The 14793-nt window shown below is 37.1% G+C and overlaps 1 protein-coding gene across 17 annotated transcripts in view; it reads right to left on the reverse strand.

Annotated features, from left to right (window-relative positions):
- Mast4 (microtubule associated serine/threonine kinase family member 4) overlaps positions 1-14793 on the reverse strand; it is a 560147-nt gene that overhangs the window by 63591 nt on the left and 481763 nt on the right. For all 17 annotated transcript variants that reach the window (XM_074077368.1, XM_074077366.1, XM_074077365.1 and 14 more), the window contains 2 exons: positions 11333-11402; positions 5213-5291 (listed from right to left, as the gene is read on the reverse strand). In XM_074077368.1, coding sequence (XP_073933469.1) covers positions 5213-5291; positions 11333-11402 — 149 coding nt within the window. The remainder of the gene's footprint in view (positions 1-5212; positions 5292-11332; positions 11403-14793) is intronic.

Here is a 14793-nt window from a genome sequence, read left to right on the forward strand (position 1 = left end):
ATTACTCTCCCTTACCTGTTTACCTCCCAGGCCCCATTTTTCAATACACATCTTTCTATCCTCAGCCTTCACATATTGTTATGTGATATTTTTGATGCTCTATCATTTTCTTTTCCTTTCCCTCTTTCCCTGAGTTCCATAGAGTAGTTCCACTGTTACCAATAAGTTCTACATCTGAGTTTGTATATGATCATGCCTGTCTTTGTATATATGTTTATCTTTGGGTCTGTCTTCCACCTATGAGAGAAAACATGTGGCTTTTGTGTTTCTGATCCTTGCTTACTTCACTTAACATGATGTCCTCCAATTGTATCCATTTACCTCCAAACCACATGTCATTATTCCTTATGGCTGAGTAATACTCCATTTTGTATATACACCACAATTTCATGATCCATTAATCAGTTGTAGGGTACCTGGGTTGTTTCCAGAGCTTGGCTATTGTGAATAGTGCTGTGATGAACATTGGTGTACAGGTGTCTCTACTGTATCCTGTCTTACATTCTTTTGGTTAGATGCCCAGGAGTGGTATCACTGGATTGTATGGCAGTTCTGTCTCTAGTTTTTTGAGGAATCTCCATCCTGCTTTCCATAGTGGTTGTACTAGTTTGCATTCCCATCAGCAGTGTATAAGAGTTCTTGTTTTGTCACATCCTTGCCAGCATTTGTTGTTGTTATTACCCTTGATTATGGCCATCCTAACTGGGGTGAGATGAAATCTGTTATTTTGATTTGCATCTCTTTTATAACCAGGAAATTTAAACACTTCTTCATGTGTTTACTGGCCATTTGTACCTCTTCCTTTGAGAATTCCTTGCTTGATTCATGTGACCATTTCTTCATTGGGGTGTTTTTTTAATTAAAAAAAAAACCTATCATTATAAAAGAGCATCCTTTGTAAATTCTGAAACACTGCAATGCAAACAACACTAGAAATTAATGACTAGAGGTTAAAAATATCCCAATACCTTGAAATTATAAAATGTCTTACTAAGTACATACTGAGATGAAGAGGGAATTTTATAATATAATGAAATTATGTTATAAACCATAAAAATGAGAATACTACAAGAAAAACTGAAGAGTAAACCAAAACTTTATTCAAAACAAATAGGCATAACCTTAAACATTTCACTATGAAAAACCAACCAACAAACAAACAAAAAACTAAGTCAATTCAAGATATCTGAAAAATAATTCAAGTAGCAGAAAAGCAGAGACAAGGATCTTATCAATGGAAAAACAGAATTAAGAATCTATACGCAGGGTTGAGGATGTGTTTGGTGGGAGGGCACTTGCCTAACATACATATGGCCCTGGGTTCAATCCAGCATCAAAATAGAAGAAAGAAATCTAAACGTATGTCTCACGGGCAAATCACTGTTTATATTCTTGTATCTTAAGATTTCAAAACCCACAAACCCCGAAGTGCATTTTGTAAGTATACAGCAACCATTCTGGAAGACAGATAGTCAACTGAACTGAAGGGAAGTTATTCAAAATATGTATCTAATCTACTTATTGTGAATGCTGATTCAGGTTGCTGTAGAAATACTAATATATTGGATTATGAGTTGCTAGTCCAGTTGCTTCTGGGCTATTATGTATAGTACAGAGATGATGTTACTTTTGTAAAAGTGAAAATGAATTTCAAAACACACCAGGCTCAAGGGTGTCACTATGGACAGGAACTTCCATGAGAACAATACCAGTGGAACTCAGAGAGGGGTCTTCTGAGGAGAGAGGACTGAGGGCAGGGAGGTTTTGGTAGTATTTTTAACATTTTATTTATTAACCATAATAAAATCTGTTTTTCAAAATGGCTGCAGCAAGGGTAACAAAAATGTTAACATCTGATATGATTGCATCATATACATTATCAGATAGTTCCATCAGCAATGTAGCACACTGAGTGACACAGTGGTAGGAGTGAGTGTCCCAACCTTGGCATATTAGAGAAACTAAGTGCCCAGAAGCTTCCATAGGAAGAGAGCCCCTTTTACTTCAGGTAGAACCAGCCAGATATAAATAGAAATAGGGCCAAATCCAAGTGTTACCAGAGTAAGTCCAGGGCACCTGGGACAACTACACACCAGCAAAATGGCCTCAGGATTAAAATTGAGTTATGTTGGATGACAAAGAAGTACAAAGTCAGTTTCTGTAGAGCTGTGGGACTCAATGAAGAACTCCTAAGTCAGTGAAGAGAGCTGCCAGGATGACAGAGGGATACAAGTGCTGTCTCTAAGACGATACGATGCATATATACATATATATGTATATTCACACATATGCATATACACATATATATGTATATTCACACATATGCATATACATAGTTTTTGAGGCAGTACCTCACCATGGTGTCCAAACTGGCCTCCTGGGTGCAAGGATCCTCCTGGCTCAGCCTCCCAAGTAGATGAGACTATAGGCATGTGCCACCACACCCTGTTCTCACATGCTTATTGAAAAGTTACCTCTGTTGACCAATGCAGCCTTGCAATACCATTTTTAGGGTTTCAAGAATTAGCTTGGGAGTCCTCCAATAAACTAAGTCTTATTACTTCATATTTTTCCAAGTGTGGTGCCAGTTTGTCTCATTATCCAACTAGTTTGCATATGAGTTTTGACTACACCATAAATCAAATCCACTTTCAAAGAATGAAGATTTACACAAAAGAACTGTGCTGCTAGTTCTCAAGGCAATTAGTGTTCCAAATACATGCTCTAAGTAATGCTATCATTCAAATAAGCATTTAGTCTCTCAAGATAACCATTTTGCAAAGGATAGTGTTCATACGAATGCAAGTTTCCACTTGTTATTTATTAAATGTAACATAATTTAATAGTCATACCTCATATTTATGGGTATTTATAGTCTTATTTGTATTCTTTCCCTCATACCAAAATAATTTATCTGGTGAGAAATATATGGAGGCACGTCTTCATACTACTGCAATTCCATATTACTTATTTCAATATTAAAAGTATTATCTTGGAAAAGCTCCACAAATTAATTTTAACTGCAACATTTAACACTAAAAGAAGCTGCATTACTAAGTATTCCCTAGGAGGACTGATCAACTCCACATGACCAAATCTTTCCAACTTCAAAATAGCGCATTTCAAACATTTGGGAATTTTGCACTTTCCATCATATCCAAAGGCTAAAGATATAATAATGTTTACAATTCTGTACAAGCAGATCTGTGGTTCAGCTAACAAAACAATTATCTGTAAAATTTAAACTACATTTCCAATGTGCTTATAATTTTATTTGTATATTCTATATTTTATTGAAAAAACTAAAGAGCATTTTTGACTGGCTAAATGACTGTTAATGAAAATTCTAAGAGTAATTCAGATTAGATTTAGGAAAGAAGAAACTGTAACTAAGCAGTTTTACATTAATTTTTGCCTAATATTTAAATGACAAGAACCCAGAGAAACCGAGGAACGTGAGAAATAGCTTTTTTTTCTAGTTTATTTTTTGGTGTTGTTGCTTTTATCAACAGCTAATATGGAGAAAAACAGCAGAAGTTTTGTGAAACATCACCCACAGGCCACAGATTAACTAGTTCTTTATATCTTTTGGCAAGAAGAGCAATTTTAGAATTAAAATTTCATTCTGAAGAAAAAATAGAAATATTGAGATCAATGGCTATACAGCACTTTCTTTGATAAAATGAACACCTAAGAGAAAAGCTGTTAGAAACAGAATATTTTGTGTTTGGGACTTCTTGAGGCAAATAGAAGTTAGAGGCAGCAGTGACTCCATTACCACTGTTAGTAAGGACAGGCTTAACTAAGCACAAGGTTTAAAAAATGCCATGTAAATGCCTTAAAAATGGAAAAGAGACAGGAGTGTAGACCACTTGCTGTATCCTTATTGTTAAAATAAGGGGGCAGATGAACAGCCCATCAAATAATCCATAAAATGAGGGAATAATAGCAACTGCACCATAGTGTGCAATGCCAGGGTTAAATGAGCCCATGTACTTGAAGATCTAGACTCATGCCTACACCTCATAATAAGTAATTACAAAAACATTATTTTGACAAGTATTTATACCCAACAGAGCCTGACTCAATGTACTCACCATTATATATTCACTTGAGAAAAAGGATGCATACAAAGACAGAAATGCACATACAACCACAAAATGGAGTAAAGGACAGGAAGATAAATGAGCTTTCTTCAACAAAATACTGAAGGAGATGTAGCCCGGCAGATTTTAACAACTTGGTTTTAGAGGTGCTCCAGAAACTCAAATCCTATTCCACTTGGGGTTCAGGAAACAAGTAATCTAAGGTGGTGGTGGAACCAGTTGGAATTTATCTATTGAACTGCAGTTTCTTGTCAATTCAAGTATTTATTCAGTGGCTGAATCTATGTGCTTAGAACAGGTGTTGACAAATGAGGAAGGAAATGAATCAGAAGGGGCCCTATAATCATGGGGCTACATTCCTGGCTGGCACAAGTGTATCTGGGCCACCTCATTAGATATTTATTGAACACCTATGACCTCCTGGGTCTTTCGAAAGCCCTAGGGATACAGATACCCCCCAAACCTCACTAACTTAATTAGGAATGCTTGTATCTAATCTATCGAACTACGTTCAATAATCGCTAGGCCTCTTGCTGAAATGTTATAGTTTGAGGCAAGAGTCTCTATTCTATTTCTAAGGTACCATCCTGACTCTATTTTTCTACACCTTTTACTAAATTCTTTATGTCTCTTACCTAGGAGGCTTGCTATTTTTTTGTTGTTGTTGTTGTTGTTGATGATGTTCTTTGAAGGAGAGAAAAAAGAAAACAAACTTCTATCTAAACCACACAAGAAAATGGATCAGGTTCATCAAAGTTTAGTGGCATTTTCAGTACTAATATCACTGGCATGGAACTAAAGCATTAAAATCAGATTGTGTTTTTTCCCCCCAAACTACACCAAGTGGTATTGAAATGAAAGCTCCCAGTCTTCTCCAAACTTGTGATCCTGGGCCTTACACAATTTATGTGCCACAGTTTAGGAGCTTATAGCAACAGTAAGTCTTTTTTATGTCTGTTAGGCCACCATTTGACACATAACCTACTCAGAGTAGCAGACCTGTGGAATTTATCTTCTCCTTCCTACCAGGAAACACCCAAAGAAAACACCACCTGCATGGTAGCTCTGTGACTGAGAGAGAGAGAAAAAATAACACAGGCACTTACAGAGACAGTGGAGCTAGGTGTGTTTGTCCCATAGCCAGAGGAGGGGAGAGAGGCCAATGACCAGCGGCGTCCATCAGTCCTGTAGAGAAAGGGAACTTAGCTTAAGCCAACTCTGCAGGACTGTTACAACAGTACCCCAGAGAAACAGAGTATTTTTTAGTCAAACAAATGACACAAACATAGTCTGTAAGGATGTGCAAATGCTCAGCTAGGGTCAGGGTAAACAAACATTATACAGCAGGTTGACTTTTATTTAAACTGAATCAATACACCCAAACAAGTGGAAAGTGAATAGGTTGATCCATAGTATTGATCTCTCACTAATACACTTTGACAAAATGAATACCAGGGATAATTACAACGGCCAGAGTCAGCAGATTCAAAGGAATACAAACAGAAAGGAGAGAGGGAACACACTCTCATCTGGAACTGATAACAGAGGCTGATGATTTTTACAAGGGCCTGAATTCCAGCAAGAGCCTGTGGGGAGATTCAGTGCATCCTAAATTCTTTGCACTTAGCATTTTCAAGGGAGTAGTTCTGCTCTTCATACCTAGGAGGTATGAAGGAGGAAGGAGGAAGCCCTGGGCCCCTGGCTAGTTCAAGTCTTACGTGGCAAGTAACTTTAGCATGAAGAAAGTGACTGCCTTTGATTTCAGACTCTCTGAAGAGTTATTACCCTGACATGACTTGCCTTAATAAAGTATTGGACCAAAGACTGGCCACAGAGTTTGTTGTGCATGCAGCCCAATTCTGAACAGTAACAATGAGGGCAAAAGGAAAAAGTAATGCACTAGTAATAGAACCCAGCATAAAGTCATTTCTGTCAGGATCCTTGAAGAGAATGGTTTTCATCTTCTATTGGTGATAACATAGTGGCTTCTGAGTTGGACTCCAGCTATGAATTAAGGTCACTACACAGTCTAAGATGAGTTAGTGCAGTAGCAGAGACAATACTGCTTCTAGGGCAAGGGGCCACCAGAAAGCAAATTTTCTGCAATTTTAGAACCATTTTTTTTTTTTAGCAAATTTTAGTAAGACTGTGCCTTAAAAATCATAAAACACTGTGAAAACAAACACATGCAAATTTGCTATGGGAGCAAGACAGGAAATACACACTTTATAAAGGGCACAATTATATTCTTAGATGCAGTATCATATACAGACTTTCTGTAATACATGATATTAATTTACCAAGTGAGAGGCAAGAATGGACAAAATGTACCAAGCACACATTCACAGTAAGTTGAAGTCTCGGAGTTCAATAGCACTAGACTTGAACGTGAGAAGTCACAATTAGATGTTGATGTCAAGATACTGATATTTCAGCCTGACATTCAAGGGACAATATTACCATAGCCTCCCACGGATGTTACCTCCAATAAATGCAAATGGTCCACAAAGACAAAATGGAGTAAATCAAGTGGACAAATCACAAAACTCACTACAGTATTGAGATTTTAGTAAAATTTACCTGTCATTTCTGTGATCATGATTGGAGTACAATTGAATCAAGTATGGTTAAAAAAAAGAAAAAGAAGAAGCAAAACAAGATGTTTATAAATATATCAGAGTAAAAGAACTGGGAAAACTGAATTATATGATGTTTAAAAACATTTTAAACAATTTAAAATATCAAATATTTAAGAAGAAATAATTAGAATATACCTGGAAAGATAACAATTAAATGGACTACTATTTGACTACTTTTTAAACTCTTTAAAATCCATCTGTCTACTTTATATTTTCAACACTTCCAATTTGGAAAAGTAACAAAAGGATATGATTTTAAAAGAATTATTCAGTCCATTTAATATCGATTGCCAAAAACTAGTCTCTAGAAAGAGTGAGGGACATAATTTCCCCTACCATGGTTTTGTTTTGTGATTCATTAACTCTCCTTTCCCTCAGGTATCAGTGAACATATTTCAGATGGATGAATAACTCCAAGAGGAGATCTGTTCTTACTAGTTCTGAAGCATAAATTACATTTGCTTAGTCCAGAAAACACACAACTAGGAAGATGTTTAAACAAGAATGTGCTCAGTACTCTGTACAGCCATCAACCAGAAATAATTTATGTCTCATAAAGTTCTCTAAGTTGTCTGTGTCTATTTACTCAAATGGAGCAAAAGGACCATTGCATTTCCATTACCATGACAACCGCACATCAGAAGTTACTATATATGCTATATGCAGTACTTGAAGAGAGAATATGCCCTTTTTTCAAGAAAGCTATCACACAAGTGCAATTTGGATCCTACTAACAGTGTTGTCTGTTCTGTGCAGTAACTATCAATAAAATGTTACCTGAAGCCAAGACTACATTCTTACCAAAGCAACAAGGCTTTCTTTTTTGAAAAAAAGAGTCTTTTCTTGTGGGTGGAAATCTCAATGTTACAGTAAGTGGCAAAGTAAGGGAAAAAACATCTGAAGGGAACACAAGACACAAAGAGATTGGCAAAAAAAAAACAAAAAACAAAAAACAAAACATCATTTCAATTCATAAAAACTTAGAATAATATGGTATTCAAAAAAAAAAGAATGAAAAGTTCTGATACTAACCCAACAATTTTAACTGCATGAAGAGGAAGCTGATTTATCTGTTAGAATCACCTGGAATGATACATTATATTCTCTAGTTGATGCTGGAACAAACTGAACTCTGTTGATATAATGTGACCAACAAAAATCTACTCCAGGAAGAATTCTAAAAGAGTTACTAGGAGGTTGCCTTGGTCATAAGTGCTCAACAAGTGTCTGAGGACCTGAACTCAGCAGGCAAACCTGTTCTAATAATTTGCTTGTGGAAATACATTCTGAGCTTTAACCTTGCAAATAACAACTCTACAACCAGGAAGAGATCTCTGGCATTTATTCAAGGGCACTCGATTTCTAATGAAAGTGCGAGTTGCTGCGTAAGATCCCCAACTTCTGGGAAAGGCAGGAAATTACTGCCTTCATTTTACACTGGGGGAAAATGCTAATCCACACTCAGATACATTATAAATCAGTACACAGGGCGTGTCCCTCATCTAAAATTCTTGGGACTAGAAGTGTTTCAGATTTGGGGATTTTTGTCTTTTGAAATATTTGCATAGACTTTACCAGTGGAGCAACCCAAATCCAACATCTGAAAAAAAGTCCGAAAATTTTTTTGACTGTCATGTCACTGCCCAAATAGTTTTAATGGTGCTGAAATGAGTTTCAGTTTTTGGAGCATTCTAGATTTTGGAATTTTCTGACTAGGGATGTTTAGCCTGTTTTACAATTATCAATGTGAAAATGTACGCTCCAGACAAAATCTACAATATTATGAAGCTCATTTTTTTCTTTTTAAAATTCAATGTTTAAAATTAACTTGATAATTTTATTCTTGAATCTGTATTAGACAATGTGTAAGGCAGGTGTGTATCATGTGAACCTTACGGTCTGTTATTGGACTATTATATTATGAGATGTCTACCAGGACAGTACAACTACATTGAACAAGAAGGTCAGGAAAGACTAATAAGCCTCACATTGACATCTCTTCACCCCAGAATAATGTAAAAGATAGAATAATATTTCCTCTATTAGGCTAAATTTACAAAATTTAGTCTCAAAGTGGCATTACTGCTGGCAGAGTGGCTCAAGTGGTAGAGCACCTGCCTAGCAAACATAAAGCCCTGAGTTCAAACCCCAGTAACATCAAAGTAGCATTACTTCTTTTTTGTTTTTTTTTAAATTAGTGTATAATAGTTTTACAGAGGTGTTCGGTGTGACATTTACATATGTGCTTACAAGTTACCTTTATTAGATTCACACCCTCTATCATTCTCCCTCATTCCCCTTCCTCCCTTAGAACAATTTCAACAGATTTCAGTATTGTATTTTCATACACATATACAAACTACACCAACCATATTCACCCTCCTTCACCCTCTCTGTTTAAACACTGCTCCACCCACCCCTGGATGAGACCTGTTTTTCCTTCCCATCCTCCGTTTTTTTTTTCAGTGTATATTGATTATTCCAAGGGGGTTTTGCCTTGGTATTTCACACATGTATATATTGTACTTCAATCAGATTCACCCCCCCCATTACTATCTCTGTACACAGATGCAATATGTTTTAATATTATTCAGTCTCTATCATTCCTTTTCTCCTTCCACCTCTGCACAGTCCCGTCAGAAAGACTACTATTACAGTCATAAAGACTAGAAGTGCCAAGCAAATAGAAAGGGACAGAGACAGTAGACAGAATCTCCATGCTTCCTGAGTGAAAACTGACTCTAAAATGGGAGAGGACTCCCAGCTGTTAAACAGAAAATGCCAATTCAAATTTTCATAACAAGCACAGGGTTCTATTCACTTGAATAAAAGTTTAGCAAGATGATCACTCATGTCCTAATCTACATTAATACTTTTTGAAGAGTGTGGAGGAAGTTCCAGCTGGAAATGATCTAGAGGTCTCCTGTGATAATCTCCTGTCACGGTTTATGGTTTATTTGTCAGAAATTAACATGCTTTGAAGAGCTGTATTTTTTTTTACAGCATGGAAACTAGATTCATCTGTCCTTCAGTCACCCACTTAATTATTAGATTCTCTTCATTTTTATAAATCTGGTAGGATTAAGAGACCATGTTTTAATGCACACTCTAATGAGATTTGCATTTTTCTTATTACTCAAGGTAATTAAATGCATTTTCCCCCTTTTTAGAGATGTGTTTTAAAGACTACAGAGGGCACTTATTTATCAATTTTTATTAGATTTTTTCCACTTGGAATAGTGTACCATCACAAATTAATATTTACTAGGCAATCAGACTTTCTAGGATCAGTTAGTTTTTGCATCTTCTTTATGGTACTTAAAATGAGGAACTAACAGAATAAAAGTTGAAACTTAGGGAAGATCAGAGTACAGGTCTCCACAACTCCTTGGAGAAGCTGTGTCAATCACTCTCGTCTCCTCTCCACCATAGGGTACATATAAGTCATTGAGCACAGGGTGGGAAATGGCTAAGATAATGAAAACAAATCTTTCATTTTGGCTTGAGATTTATCATGGAATCTTAATTGTATAGAATTCTGAAAATGTTACAAACATACACTTTCCCCTGAATTTCATAATATAAAACATATCACATACTGACAAACAGTAGTGGGTACACTCCAGGTTTCTCTGGTTAGTAATGCAAGAAGAAATATATATATTTAATCTACCTAGGTGTCTTTATTAAACGCTACTTTAATCCATTTCAAGATGTAGTTAGATCTCTGAGGAAATTTTAGCAAGTATCTAGGACATTCCAATCATAAACCAAATTTATCCTGAATATTCAGAGGCCTGACTGAAGGGACATTTTTGCTTTATCTGTGTTTGTCCTGGGAAGAACAGGACATGATACATTTGTGAGAGGGTTAAGGGTAGGTGAAGGCTTAAATTTGACACGAGTGGACTGAGTCCACAAGGATTCCTATCACATGGCTGAACCACAGGAGGAGAGCATCCCCCAAAGGGCTGACTATTAGATTTTTGAGCAACAATACTTCCTTTCACCTCAGTACTCCAGAGCAGAGACATGTATCTCTTTAATATCTGGTACTCAATTCCATGTAGGACAGAAAGAGAAAACATATCATATAGTTCACACATTGCTTATTCTCAGATGAATCACTAAATTGTTGGCTTGATGTTTCCAAACTGAGTGATATGTCAGAGTTTATAATCCTGGAAAGTCATTTTCACAAAAAGTATCTAAGCAACAATAAAAATGTAGCAGGACATAGATGAATTGAAGGCTGTACAATAGCAATAAAAGTCTGAGCACCAACCGTGCACAAGATATGGACAGGGATGGGAGAAAAGACAGAAAGATTCTTTCCTGCCCTTGTTGGGAGTTTGCCATTTGGTGACCCACCAAGAGGACCTATAACTCTTGAACATTAGGCAGAAGTCATTACTAAAACTGCTAAAGCAAGGGTGTTATAGGGAAGTCCTTTGGCCACGGGGGCTTCCTAAAAGGCCCTTATACTGAGCAGGACCTCACAAGGCAGAAGGCAGGAAGAGTGGGGAGGAACAAAGAGGGGCCAGAGAGATGGGATTCCCTGTTCCCCCACTCACAAGAAATCCTTACCTCCGTGCAAATGAAAAATGGGCTGAGGCACTGGGGGAGAAATTTCTTGGACTATCTTGAGGGCTATTTCCTGTAGAGAAAAAGGGGAAAAAATTACAGCATGATTTTGTTTTTGTACCACTATCCACATCCAGAATCTTCTCATTAGTTTCTTTATATCTCTGTAAAATGTCATTTCCCCTAGTAATGTTTTAGTTTTACCTGGAGCAGGGATTTGAGGGGAGGGCTGTCTGAGTTCCAGCACAGCATCCCAAATGTGCAAAATATATGAATACACACATTCACCCATATCACCAACTGTAGTCCTCCAAATATTTAATCACTAAACAATTTTAGTCCTATAGAATTAATGAATACAAAAATACCTATAGATGCTAACATTCCAAAGAGCAGGATGGATGGTAAGAAAGTGCCTCCATTAAGGGGAAACAGTCATGTAAAAAGTCCCAGTTCTCAAATGCTCATATTCCAAGATACACATTTAAAACATGGATATGTCAGAATTAATCATAAAATACCAGGGAGAAGTGAGCTGTCTGGACCTATTCCTAGGATACCCCAGATCTATCCTAAATCCATCCTCTAAGGGCCCAGAGGATTACCCCTTGTCAATATTTTCTTCAACAATCTCTGTGCCCCTAAGCAGCTGGAATGTGACTGGCCAGGCAGTTTCTAGAAGCCATAGCCACACAAAGACTGGCAGCATGTGTCTCTCCAAATCTTTTCCAAGGCAGAGAGGAGCACTGATTGCTCACCGGAAGGAGGGCAGCTCCTCCGGGGCTTGTTACTTTCTCCATCAGCCCACTCAACCTGCTGCTGATCATTGACAAAGCTTGGCTGGCAGCTGGCAAGGGCAAGTTCAAGACACTTCAGATCACCCTGCTTCCCTCTGCATGCTTAATTAGACTGAAGGAATTGTACGAAGACTGCTCGGGAACTCTAGTTGGTTTCAAGAAGGTGAGGGGGAGCTGCAAAGTAATCCTAGCATTCTTGAGAAATGGAAAATAGGAAGGAATGTTTCAGCCCTAACAGCAAGCCAGTTGCCATGCCACTGGGTTCTTAGTGAAAGTGACAACTATAATTAAGTGTAGGGAATACAAGAGTTCACGTCCAAGTCAGCACCTGGCTGGCTGTAAAGGTAAACAATTTATTGCCAATGTGCAAAAAGAATAGACTAACACATTAAGGAGGATAAGTGTAGTGTTACCTTGAGAACCTCTGGACTGGTAACATCGCTACTGAAATTTTTCAATTAACTTAAGGTTGCAAATTTTATAGTCATGCCTTCAACAGATGCTGTTAACTTTATGACAGCTAGCACAATCAAAGCCATTCAACAGGGGAAGTGCTGAGAAGTCCATTTCTTTATGGAGAAAGAATCAAGAGGCATCTTTCCCCTGCTTGCAAGGAAATTTATCATGCCTTTGCATCCGGCATTCCTTGGGTCCCCCAAGAAATGGAGTTTGCTTTTGCCATCCAGTAATCCAGGATTCATTTTGCCTATTTATCTCCACTGTTAGATTAAGTTATTTTGACTTCTCTCAACAACCTTCATTCCCCTACCCCTAACCTAGTTTGTATATTACTCTCTACATTCCTTAAATAAAAGTGGTCACTAATTTCAAGATGGCTAAAAAAATTTTGTTTTGTAAAGGGAATAATGTAATGCCAAAAATTTTTGTATAGATTTTTTTATTTGGGAAAACTGAACTATTCACTTTGCTGACATACCACAGAGAACAAACTACCGGCAAATTATTAGGAATAACAAAACAACTGCTTATTTCAAACCAAGACATTTTGAGAACAATTCTTGTTACTTCATTCACATAGAACGAACTAATAACACCAAGGAAACCCAACTCCAGGTGGTTAGCCCATGTTCTTTGTAAAGAAAATACTGTATCTGGAGATTCAAAAGTAAGGAACAGCTGAGTTTTTTTGGTTTGTTTTTGTATTTTTTACAAAACGAGAGGGAAAAAACAAGAAATTAACTTAAAATTCTTTTTACTTTTAGAGATTTTAATGAGTGATCCCTAAGAAGCCAGGTAACATTTTATATTACACAGTGACCCATCATCTTGCTGATGGGGTAGGCAAAGACAGAGCTTCAGAGGCAAGTTAATTTAACTCAGCCCTTAAAAACAAACAAACAAACAAAGGCTATCATTAAACATTTCTCCTCTTCATATTTTGCCTTCTCATCTTGGACTACCTTTCCAGATAAATCAACTAAAAATATATTTTCTTCTTTTCATCTACCCATACGCTGCTATAAAACCAACCCAATTCATATTAAATCTCAAGATGATAGGCCCATCTTTATTATCTTGCTAACAGCAGATCTTTCTTTTTTCATGTAGGATTGGAAAGCTAAGCTGAAATGTAAATATTATAACACATAGTCACATGATTCTGGAGAACCAGACATGTTCTGAAATGCGTTGTCAGGTAATTTTGTCAATGTGTGAACATCACAGAATGTACTTAAACAAACTAAAATGGCAACCACATCACTAGGTAATATAATTTTAAAGAAGCATCACTGTATATGTGGTCTGTGGATGTTTTGACAGCAGAGTCAACAGGATTTGCTGAAAAAATGGAACTGAGTAGAATGAATGGGAATGCTATTACACGGTGCAAGACTGTATGTGTACTATTGAGGCTCTTGAAATTTCATGGGATGTGAAAGAAAATGAGTGAGAGTAGAGCAAGCTAGAGTACCTGACAATTCCTTAAGGGCAAGAGACAGCTCAATGTAAGAATAGTTCTGTAAGCTTTAGATAAGAGGAGAAATAGAAAGAGACTTCAGGGACAGTCAGAAACAACTCAAACAGTAGGATGACACAAGAGTCAGGCTCTTTGGCAGAAAGGAACTCAGACAGGTAAAGCCAATGAGCTTCATGGACCATGTTTACTGGTACTAACATGTATGTGATCTTAAGATAGAGAGAGAGAAGGAGGGAGGGAGGGAGAGAGAGAGAGAGAGAGGAGAGAGAGAGAGAGAGAGAGAGAGAGAGAGAGAGAGAGAGAGAGAGAGAGAGAGAGAGAGAGAGAGAGAAAAGAAATGTCACAGGTTTAAAGTTTCTGTGATGTACCTAGTATGGGTGGACACAGTAGCTCCAGAGCTGGATCAGGCCATACAAGGGCAATAGAAAGAAAGAATAATTCTGGTGGGCAAACCAAGTGTAACTGGTGATAGGTTAGAAATAAGCAATGAAAATAGTATAGATTAAAGATAACTGATGTGTCCAAAGTATGTGGATGGGGAGAACAGAATGACTAACCCATTGCTAGGACATCTTGAGAGACAAGTGAGGTTATGGTAGTAACAGAGGAAATTGATAAATGAGTATTCTGTAGACTTTTATGTCATGTGTTATAGAAAACTCAATTTTCCTTAGGGAGAAATTTTAAGATTAGCAGATTAGATACCTAGAAGTCATTCTTTGAAGTCT

Source organism: Castor canadensis, chromosome 6 (assembly GCF_047511655.1).
Source record: "Castor canadensis chromosome 6, mCasCan1.hap1v2, whole genome shotgun sequence".
NCBI classification, from domain to species: Eukaryota; Metazoa; Chordata; class Mammalia; order Rodentia; family Castoridae; genus Castor; species Castor canadensis.